The following is a 12,191-nucleotide window of genomic DNA, read 5'->3' on the forward strand; positions in this document are numbered from 1 at the left end:
AACACAAGAGAAGTGACACAATTTCCCTAGTAAATATCGCCTGCTAACCTGGATTTCTTTTAACTAAATATGCAGGTTTAAAAATATATACTTCTGTGTATTGATTTTAAGAAAAGCATTGATGTTTATGGTTAGGTACACTCGTGCAACGATTGTGCTTTTTTCGCAAATGCACTTTTGTTAAAACATCACCCGTTTGGCGAAGTAGGCTGTGATTCGATGATAAATTAACAGGCATCACATTGATTATATGCAACACAGGACAAGCTAGTTAACCTAGTAATATCATCAACCATGTGTAGTTAACTAGTGATTATGTTAAGATTGATTGTTTTTTATAAGATACGTTTAATGCTAGCAACTTACCTTGGCTCCTTGCTGCACTCACGTAACAGGTAGTCAGCCTGCCACGCAGTCTCCTCGTGGAGTGCAATGTAATCGACCATGATCAGTGTCCAAAAATGCAGATGACCAATTGTTATGAAAACTTGAAATCAGCCCTAGTTAATCATCCATGCTGATTAATCGGTCGACCTCTAACATGAACACACACACACACACACACACACACACACACACACACACACAATCAACATCATGTACTTTGGCACCACTAGTGTCTCAGTCATAAGCAGTTGTCCTGTTAGAATAAAAAGTTAGAGTTGTACGCATTCCATAACACAAATAAAAACAGTCTGATTAAGAGGCTGGATCCATAACAAGCAGCCTGATGAAACCAGACACAAACAATGGAATGAAAAAAGCCTAACAACAGTCAAAGGAAATGAGTTAGCCATGCTGTATCATTGAAAGGGGAAATATATTCCAATCTGCTTGTTTGGTTTGGCTCTGGGCTAGAGGAGTCTGTCACATGAACACAGTGATAAAAGACCTGTTCCTGCCAAATGCTGCTCCCTTCACACACTGCTGCTAGACAGACAGCACGCACGCACACACACACACACACACACACACACACACACACACACACACACACACACACACACACACACACACACACACACACACAGGCAGACGCACACACACACACACAGGCAGACGCACACACACAGGCAGACGCACACACACACACACACACACACACACACACACACACACACACACACACACACACACACACACACACACACACACACACACACACACACACACACACACACACACACACACACACACACAGACGCACACACACACAGGCAGACGCACACACACACACACACACTGTTCTACACACTTCAGCCAGACTGAAAGGCACAAACAAACGTCCCTTTCGCCCTCCCCTTTATAGACCACCAGTCAGACAGGACAGGAAGTGAGAGGTTGGTGGTAGAAACAGACAGACAAGAGAAGGAAAGAGAGAGAAATGAGTGAGAGAAAAAGATGAGAAAGGGATAGAAAAGTAAAAGACTGTAATGCAAGTTGGAGAGATGTCCAAGCTAGTGTGTGTACCTGTGGTGGGTGAGGTTCAGTAGTTCTTATGGGCCAACTGTGATTGGGTTGTCACCCAGAACATGCCACGTCTTAATCAATGTATAATGTTGGGTCTTCACAGCCAGTGGTTTGTTCTGTCACCCTCTTCAATCATGCATGTGCATACTGCAGTACATAGCAACGTACACACACAGCCAATCATGCAGTATAATCTAGTTGCTGACAGGCAGCGGAGGTGGAAAGTTCCATAGACTGATAGGGAGTGTGAGAGAGCGAGAGAAAGAAAGACATAAAGAGTGAGAGAAAGAACGAGAAAGAGAGCGAGAGAGAGTCCAGCGAAAATAGAAAGAGCTTGTGTCATGTGTCCTCTGAGGTGTTTTGTATGCTGAGGTCTTCTGACTGAGCTGAGAGGTTGGCAGTGTGCTGAGAGAGATGTGGTAACAGAACAACATGAGCCCACAGCAGCATGGCTGTGTGAAACAACAGTGTGTTACACACACAACATTCCCCAGGGGGACGAAGACCACGCCAGGGACACTACCGCCTCGCCTAGCCACTCACAAAGAAGCTTCTGTCTCTGGCCTGCTCTCCTGCAGACAGACATCACCAGGCACTACGTCTGTATGCCTCCTCCCCTAACTCACTAGCAAGATCCCCAAAGGCCCCTACTCCCTACATTGGGAATAGGGGCCCATTTGCAACGCAAGAGACGACATTAAGTTCACCTCTTCATACTGTAACACAATATAGAGCTATACAGTTTATTAGGTGCCCCACCCCATTCCCGAAAATGGTTTGCTCCTACAGACAGTGATTCATGTGGCCGTGGCTGGCTATATAAAGCAGGTAGACAGGCATTCAGTTACTGTTTGATCGAACGTGCAAAAGGAGTGACCTAAGAGACTTTGAGCGTGGTATGATAGTCGGTGCCAGGCTCGCTGGTTCCAGTATCTCAGAACGGGCCGGCCTCCTGGACTTTTCATGCAGGACAGTGTCTAGGGATTACAGAGTACCACACAGGGTTCCACTCATATTAACTAAAAACAAGAAGAAGCGGCTCCAGTGGGCACGCGATCACCAACACTGGACAATTTAGGAGTGGAAAAACATTTCATTGTCTGACAAATCCTGGTTCCTGTTGCGTCATGCTGGTGGCAGAGTCAGGATTTGGCGTAAGCAGCATGACTCCATGTCCCCATCCAGCCTGGTGTTAATGGTACAGGCTGGTGGTGTAATGGTGTGGGGAATGTTTTCCTTGAAACCAATTGAGCAATGTTTCCATACCCCAAATAATTCAGACTGTTCTGGAGGCAAGGGGGGTCCGACCCGGTACTAGATGGGTGTACTTAACAAACTGAACGTACAATGAGTGTGCAAAACATTAAGAACAACTGCTCTTTCCATGACATAGACTGACCAGGTGAATCCAGGTAAAAGCTATGAACCCTTCTTGATGTGACTTTTTAAATCCACTTCAATCAGTGTAGATGAAGGGGAGGAGACAGGTTAAAGAAGGATTTATGAGACACGGATTGTGTATGTGTGCCATTCAGAGGGTGAATGGGCAAGACATGAAGATTGAAGTGCCTTTGAACGGGGTATGGTAGTAGGTGCCAGGCACATCGGTTTGTGTCAATAACTGCAACGCTGCTGGGTTTTTCCATGCTTAAGAATGGTCCACCACGAAAGGACATCAAGCCAACTTGACACAACTGTGGGAAGCATTTGAGTCAACATGGGCCAGCATCCATGTGGAACGCTTTCAACACCTTGTAGGGGGGGTTCAACCCATTATTAGGAAGGTGTTCCTAATGTTTAGTATACTCAGTGTAGATACTGTAACAAAATATAGGAATACCTCTGATACTGTAACAAAATATAGGAATACCTCTGATACTGTAACACAATACAGGAATACCTCTGATACTGTAACAAAATATAGGAATACCTCTGATACTGTAATACAATACAGGAATACCTCTGATACTGTAACACAATACAGGAATACCTCTGATACAGTAACACAATACAGGAATACCTCTGATACTGTAACACAATATAGGAATGAGCTATATACAGACCTTATTGAATTAACCCTCCCTTCAAAATGACAATAAACCACTGTAGCCTACAGCACAGTCATCTACCTATCCCCTTACATAACAATGTCTGGAGACTAAGGTCCTACTCCTCTCATCATGTGTTCCTCCCTTCTCTCCTCTCCTCTTCCTCTACCCCTCCTCTCCTCTTCCTATACCCCTCCTCTCCTCTCCTCCAAACCATCTGGCCTCAACCCTGGAATTATAGGTTCAATCCATCATTAGACAGACAGACAGTTCTACTGTATGGACTCAACAGGGTTGGGTTTGTTCAACTTTGGTTTTACTTGGTGAAATTTCAAAACAGAGAATTGTATGATTTTCCACCAGAGTTGAAAGTCACAGCTGTTGTTTGTAATGCACATGCCATTGAAACTGTAAAATGCACTGAAAGGTAAGAGGGATACATAAACAACCAAACAAACTGGTTCCTGTTTAGGACAAACATTCTTAGGTAAAGAAGCAACATTTTCCTCCCTGATTACAGTCCCATATTCCAAACCCCCTGTGATTTTATAGGGGAGTGCTTTCTTTAACGGTTATGAGGGCATGGGTGAGGGGGGAATGGAATCAAAACACAGAGCCAAAACTTCACCCCCCAAACACCAACCCAGCAGCCAAAACGTCTGCCTCTACTGCTTCCCAATGGCTCACAACAAGCCTCTTCATAAACCTCCAGTTGTTGACTTGTCATGTTAGAACCCAAATAAGACTACTGCACTTAGTAATAGTCCTTATAGTAGTACTAGTTTTTGTGTGTTTTTATCATATGGAAGTATTAGAATCCAAGGCTAGGACATTATGAAATCACATCAACACTGGTCCAACCCAAAACAACAGCCTAACATCACAAAAACATTCTCTCACTACACGAACACACATGTACTTATACAACCAATCAAACACTGAAGCAAGGCCCAAGGCCCAGACACAGAGAGAGATGCACACACACACACACACACACAAAGGCTTCCTGCAGGACTTGTCAGGGGTACAGATTGAGTGCCAAAGCAAAAGCCAAGACACCCTGGGAAGAGTTAAGGTAAACTGTCCAGTCCACAGAGAGACAACAGCCTGATAGGAGAAAGCCATTCTTAATCACAACACAATACAAAGCACTCAACCTCTACTATCTGTGTGTGTGTGTGGGGGGGCTCCACCCTCTGTCCTGTCCCACCACTCACCCTTCCTGTCTGACCTCCTACCCATAAATCTGCTCTCTGCTCTGCCTCTCTTTCCCTGCTCTACCTCCCTCCCTCTCTCTCTCACAGCCAAAGACGCGACAAAAGGTTCTATAAATTAACCCGAAGTACCTTCTGTTAATCTAATCATTTATGAAACTAAGTGTGCTCACCACCCGCTCTTTATATTCCTCAGCCCCGTCCCGTCCTCCAGACATTCCTCTGTGTTCCCCCTGTGCAGCCGTTTGGCACGACACTCAGTTTCCCAGAACATTCAGCTGCAGCTCTGCCAATCAGAGCAGAGTGTATATGATTTGAGACCCCAGCCCTAGCTGGCTGGAACTCACTTGGCATGGATCTGAAATGGCACCTTTTCCCCTATACAGTGCACTACTATATGGGCCCTGGTCACACGTAGGGCACTAAATAGGCAATAGGGTATCATTTTTGGAAGTGACCCATATGAGCCTTTAGGATGGCCACACTAAACTCCCTTTTACATGAACCTACTAAATCACTAGGTATATGCCCCCAGTTTAAATATGACTTACATACTTAATACTCTACAGTCACACTGGTCAATAATATACTGTATCATACAAATTAGGCAGTCCTTTAGTAAATGACACCAAATATTAAACTGATAACCCTGGAATAGAGCATCATTCCCATAGTATTATGGTTCTGCATTTAGCCATAGTTTACTTGTTAGAGAGGAGTAACTCAACACAATCTGGCCTTAATGACCATGTACTCTTATAATCTTCACCCGACACAGCCACCCCTCGGAGCCTGGTTCCTCTCTAGGTTTCTAGGATCCTGCCTTTCTAGGGAGTTTCTCCTAGCCACTGTGCTTCTGCATTGCTTGCTCTTTGAGCATCCAGACCTATGGTTCAGGCTGAGAGAATACTCCTCTCCTTTCAGTGGAAAAAGCAGGTCAGGGATGGAGCTTCTCTTTCAGTTCAGTATGTAGACCAGGCCAGGAACTGCATCTGTCTGTCACGCAGGCTATTTTCTGGCATGACAGCATGACGCAGAAAATGAGTGTGTGCTGGGTGTGTGTGCTTTGAGCGTGTCAGCATTACAGTATTGTCATACACAAAGGTTCTACTATCTTCCACTGCGGCCCCCCCATAGGAATCTCTATAATATGTTAACATGTGTGCTTATGAATCTGTGTGGGTGTGTTCAGCATGACAGCGACATGACCCAGAAAATCTTCCCTTACATACTGAAGGAGTGGACTCTGGGGGGCTGGGACGAGAATTACAATCCGGACTGACGTTCCTCGTTCCTGCAGGAAATTCCTTTTACGAGGCGGCAGTGAGATGCTTCATGACCGCTGGACAAGTGCACGCTATGTGTTCCTCTCTCTCTCGTTGTTCTTCACTCTCTCGTTGTTCCTCTCTCTCTCTCGTTGTTCCTCTCTCTCGCACTCTCTCGGCTGGACGTCCCATTCTGATGACTGCCCTTGCCTCAACCTTCCTGAACCCAAGCATCCATGTGAACTAAACTTAATCCCAAATCAACATTGTCATTCACACACAAGTCTTAATAATGACTATACATACATGGTAGTACATACAGTGGGGGAAAAAAGTATTTAGTCAGCCACCAATTGTGCAAGTTCTCCCACTTAAAAAGATGAGAGAGGCCTGTAATTTTCATCATAGGTACACTTCAACTATGACAGACAAAATGAGAAAGAAAATCCAGAAAATCACATTGTAGGATTTTTTATGAATTTATTTGCAAATGATGGTGGAAAATAAGTATTTGGTCACCTACAAACAAGCAAGATTTCTGGCTCTCACAGACCTGTAACTTCTTCTTTAAGAGGCTCCTCTGTCCTCCACTCATTACCTGTATTAATGGCACCTGTTTGAACTTGTTATCAGTATAAAAGACACCTGTCCACAACCTCAAACAGTCACACTCCAAACTCCACTATGGCCAAGACCAAAGAGATGTCAAAGGACACCAGAAACAAAATTGTAGACCTGCACCAGGCTGGGAAGACTGAATCTGCAATAGGTAAGCAGCTTGGTTTGAAGAAATCAACTGTGGGAGCAATTATTAGGAAAGAACGGTGAGCAAAAATCCCAGAACCACACGGGGGGACCTAGTTAATGACCTGCAGAGAGCTGAGACCAAAGTAACAAATCCTACCATCAGTAACACACTCAAATCCTGCCAGACGTGTCCCCCTGCTTAAGCCAGTACATGTCCAGGCCCGTCTGAAGTTTGCTAGAGAGCATTTGGATGATCCAGAAGAAGATTGGGAGAATGTCATATGGTCAGATGAAACCAAAATATAACTTTTTGGTAAAAACTCAACTCGTCGTGTTTGGAGGACAAAGAATGCTGAGTTGCATCCAAAGAACACCATACCTACTGTGAAGCATGGGGGTGGAAACATCATGCTTTGGGGCTGTTTTTCTGCAAAGGGACCAGGACGACTGATCCGTGTAAAGGAAAGAATGAATGGGGCCATGTATCATGAGATTTTGAGTGAAAACCTCCTTCCATCAGCAAGGGCATCGAAGATGAAACGTGGCTGGGTCTTTCAGCATGACAATGATCCCAAACGACATAGTATACTGTACGCATATTTTACATGGGTACCGTGTCAGTGTGAGTAACAGGACTAGCCTGGAACTGGGCTCTCAGAGCAGAGTAATAAACACCGTGTCAGCAGTTTCTAACTGCACACAGAGTACAGGTCTGGTACAGTACAACAGTACAGCAGTATAGCTGGGGGAAAGACAGCCAAGCACTTATTTTCTCTCCCTTATTTCCAGATAAGAACTCAAAGAGAGCCCACAAACTGGGTGCTGCGTGGCACTAGCTTAATAAAAGGAGCAGAAAGCAATGCTCTTGGGCCATTTACGAATCTGTTTCTGCTGACCGGTTGAAATCCTCCTCCTGCCCTACCTCTTTCTCTCTTCTCCTCCTGCGCAACCTCTTTCACTCTTCTCCCCCTGTGTTACCTCTGTCTCTCTTCTCCTCCTGCCCTACCTCTTTCTCTCTTCTCCTCCTGCCCTACCTCTTTCTCTCTTCTCCTCCTGCCCTACCTCTTTCTCTCTTCTCCTCCTGCCCTACCTCTTTTTCCTGCCCTACCTCTTTCTCTCTTCTCCTCCTGCGCTACCTCTTTCTCTCTTCTCCTCCTGCCCTACCTCTTTCTCTCTTCTCCTCCTGCCCTACCTCTTTCTCTCTTCTCCTCATGCCCTACCTCTTTCTCTCTTCTCCTCATGCCCTACCTCTTTCTCTCTTCTCCTCATGCCCTACCTCTTTCTCTCTTCTCCTCCTGCCCTACCTCTTTCTCTCTTCTCCTCCTGCCCTACCTCTTTCTCTCTTCTCCTCCTGCCCTACCTCTTTTTCTCCTCCTGCCATACTTCTTTCTCTCTTCTCCTCCTGCCCTACCTCTTTTTCTCCTCCTGCCCTACCTCTTTCTCTCTTCTCCTCCTGCCCTACCTCTTTCTCTCTTCTCCTCCTGCCCTACCTCTTTCTCTCTTCTCCTCCTGCGCTACCTCTTTTTCTCCTCCTGCCCTACCTCTTTCTCTCTTCTCCTCCTGCGCTACCTCTTTCTCTCTTCTCCTCCTGCGCTACCTCTTTCTCTCCTCCTGTCCTACCTCTTTCTCTCTTCTCCTCCTGCGCTACCTCTTTCTCTCTTCTCCTCCTGCGCTACCTCTTTCTCTCTCACTCGCTCCTTTTCCTCTTTCTTTCTTCCGCAATGCTTTTCTCATCTGTGGATCAGCCCCACCAAACATGTGCTCTTTCACTTCCCCTTCTCCTGTTGCACACATTGGGCACAAATGTTATATTCAAGTTATTTCTGCATTAAAAGGGAAGAGTGTAAATTTACTCGGAACCAGTTATATATTAATCTGTACTTAAACTAAACAAGAGACTGATGTCATGTATCCTAGGGCAGCTACAGGCTACATGGAAAAACACTAACAGGTGCTGTTATTCAGTTGTCATTGTCTGTATTCCCCAGACTGTGGCTGCATACAAAAGGTGGGTGTGTGTGTGCCTGTGTGCCTTTGTGTGTATATGGATGCATGTGTGTGTGCGTGATTGCACATGGCGGTTTAGAGCAAGAATGTGCAAGCCCGGGTCTGTGCTCGGCCATGTGATATTATTTGGAAAGACTGAGTCAAACAGCCAAACACATGACAAGAGAATGCATGTGATCGGGGAGAGAATGGATGTGATCGGGGAGAGAACGGATGTGATCGGGGAGAGGGGAGAGAACGGATGTGATCGGGGAGAGAACGGATGTTATCGGGGAGAGAACGGATGTGATCGGGGTGATCGGGGAGAGAACGGATGTGATCGGGGAGAGGACGGATGTGATCGGGGAGAGGACGGATGTGATCGGGGAGAGAACGGATGTGATCGGGGAGAGGACGGATGTGATCGGGGAGAGGACGGATGTGATCGGGGAGAGGACGGATGTGATCGGGGAGAGAACGGATGTTATCGGGGAGAGAACGGATGTGATCGGGGAGAGGACGGATGTGATCGGGGAGAGGACGGATGTGATCGGGGAGAGGACGGATGTGATCGGGGAGAGGACGGATGTGATCGGGGAGAGAACGGATGTGATCGGGGAGAGAACGGATGTTATCGGGGAGAGAACGGATGTTATCGGGGAGAGAACAGATGTTATCGGGGAGAGAACAGATGTTATCGGGGAGAGAACGGATGTTATCGGGGAGAGAACGGATGTTATCGGGGAGAGAACGGATGTGATCGGGGAGAGTATAGATGTTTTACAGACAATGACGAAAGTGCAGCGCTGATCTAACAAAAAGCAGCCTGCATTCTGTTACTAATGAATGTTGTTATTGATGTGTGCTCCACTTAATCCACCAGGCTTATTACAGCTGAGAGGAGAAGACAACCTTCTCCTGGTTGGCCCTGGGCCGAGCCTCAGCCGGAACTATTAAAGCGTGTATTATTACTGAGAGGTAGGTGGGCTAGTGGCAGTCAGTGACATACACAGACGGGATGATTTAAAGAGAACGAGAAGAAACAAATTAGACTATTCAATCTAGACTAAAAGACGGAGAAGAGAATAGAAGAAAGGCCTCTGGCTAAACGCTGTCTGTCTGTCTGTCGAGTTCAACACTGAACAACAGTATCTGCCATGATGATCATAAACGTACACAGACAGAATTACCTCTAGGATGCCCTCACAACTATTCCACTTGATCTGGCATGAGCAAATCAACACATACACACACATATACAAAGACAAGGTTAAATGAATGAGGTGAAAAGTTTTGAACAGTGGGCCATTTTCGCACTGTGACCCACACAGAGAAATAGTGAATTTGATTAAAGAAAGACACCAGGTCGATCAAAATGTCAAACTAAGCTTACCGAAGTAGTCTGCCTTTGGCTGGGCGTCCATCTCCTTCTCCAGACGCTTGGTCAGGGCTTCTAATTTGATCTCGGCGGCAGACGGCCCCTGCTCCGGCTGGACATGGAGAGTCTGGCAGGGCAGTTTGAGAGACTGGGGCTGGTGTTGGAGCTGGCAAGCCTCACCACCAGAGGACAGCTGGCTGTCTAGGCCAGAGGGCACATCCACCCCCATGGCCACTTGCCTGCCCTGGGCCTGGCCTATACCTTGACCCTGGCCAAAGCTTCTAGAGACACTGGTTCCAGAGGGAGAGGCAGAGGCAGGGAAGTAAGCTCCAGTAGTGGCTTTGGGCTGGGCTGTCTCAGATGGGTGTACAGGTGGGGTTGGGACAGCCCCTTGAGCAGGGGTGGGGCTGGGGGTAAGAGCCACAGGACTCTGAGAGAGCCCGTTCTGGCGTAGATTTCCCTGGTTGGCGGTTGGTCTTGGGGCCATGTAGGGTGCTGCTGAGTAAGGGCCTGTTGGCGGTGTAACAGGGGCAGGTTGTGGAGACAGATGCTGGTACAGGTCAGCTCCGCCAGTGAAGGCACTCAGAGGGAGCGGTGCAATCAGCTCTGGGTTCCCCAAGCTCCGCATCCAGTCTGCTGCAGCCCCAGCCACCATGGGGGGTCTCTGCCGCACTAGTAGAGTGGCAGCCTTGCTCTGGTGCAGGCTGTCGGAGAAGGAGGGAGATGGTGAGTGGTGTGGGGGCTGCTGAGGTGGGCTGCACATAAGCCCTGATGATCCACCAGGGCTGGAAGAGTAAGAGGCCCAAGTGACAGAGGGACTGGCAGGGTGACCAGAAGCATGTGTGGGTGCATTCCCTGGGCTGGTGGGACTCAAGGCGTGGTGGTAAGAATGCGGCTCAAAACGCTCCTTGTTATCGTAATTGTTTCCGTAGCTGTATGGCTGTTGACTGGGTGAATGGTGTTTCAGAGCGTCATAGGGCGCGTACTGACTCGCGCCACTGGCGGTGCCTGGCAAAGGGCCAGAGAGTATGGGAGGCTTGGCCGCAGCTTCTCCTGCCTGTCTGTAGCTATTGATAGGCGGCCTGTCTTTGGTGTAAAACGTGCTGTCTGCCGTTCTGTTGTGACCCCCGTTCATTCTCACTGCCAAATTGTTTTTGGCTATTTCCTCTTGCTGTTTCTGTATGTGGATTTTTGTCATTTTGGAGGCAAAAACCCTCCTGGTTTCTTCAAAGTCGGAGTTGTTCCCTGCATCCCTCTTCATTCGGAACAGCCCGTCCCTAGATGCCTCATACATATTGAGGTCTTCTAAAAATTTACTTGCCTCAAGATCCAAATCGTCGTATTTATCCATCTTGAAGTGAATTACAAAATGTGTATAAACTATGATCTGATTTAAGATTCGAGCCACAACTGTCACAATAAAACGTTCTGTCCAAAATAAAATAAAAAGTAGGCTAGCCAATAAAAACAATGTTAAACACAGTAAACAATTGAAACGAAATGATTAAATCCAAACCCTCGTCACTCTCAAAGTAAAAGATTACCAGGCTTCTGTCCAGTCCAGGCAGCGGAGAGAGAGCACTGTCAAGCGGTATTCTGACGTGAAGATCCCGACCTGAAGTTGAATTACAGTTTCTCCCGTAATGTGTTAGCTATCCCGCGGAAGCAATTATGCCTAGGCCTACTCCGGAATGGACAAAGATCCGAATAATAGCGAGAAGAAGCTGCGTCCTCTCCTCCGTGAGCCAGCTGACTCTGCTCGCAACAGGATACTTACTGTCTGTTTATAAAGTCAGATCAGATAGCCTACGACCCCAGCCTGCGCCCCCTTTCCGAACTTCACAGCCGAAGCATCCATTAAAAAAACGTTGTTTGCAACTTTGTAGCGAGTGCATGAGTTCCAAACTTTTCCCGCGAGTTGCTAAACAAATTCCAGCGGGGTCCTATCACAACGCTAATTTAGCTCGCCTATAATTGAACAGTTATTACAAGTGCGTACGGCAAAATATACTGAACTAAAGCAAACCTCTTGCTCCGAATGTGGATAGTGTGGAGTCGACCGTGGGATTAGGGAGCGCTGTTT

The 12,191-nt window shown here is 46.9% G+C and overlaps 1 protein-coding gene across 1 annotated transcript in view; it reads right to left on the reverse strand.

The window, feature by feature from the left end:
• The window catches only part of LOC139423779 (LIM domain-containing protein 1-like), a 30,919-nt gene extending 18,728 nt beyond the window's left edge, over window positions 1-12,191 (reverse strand). The window contains exon 1 of the mRNA XM_071175414.1: window positions 10,124-12,191. Within this exon, the coding sequence (XP_071031515.1) occupies window positions 10,124-11,459 (1,336 nt within the window). The 5' untranslated portion in view covers window positions 11,460-12,191. The remainder of the gene's footprint in view (window positions 1-10,123) is intronic.

This window comes from Oncorhynchus clarkii, chromosome 2 (genome assembly GCF_045791955.1).
Source record: "Oncorhynchus clarkii lewisi isolate Uvic-CL-2024 chromosome 2, UVic_Ocla_1.0, whole genome shotgun sequence".
NCBI classification, from domain to species: domain Eukaryota; kingdom Metazoa; phylum Chordata; class Actinopteri; order Salmoniformes; family Salmonidae; genus Oncorhynchus; species Oncorhynchus clarkii.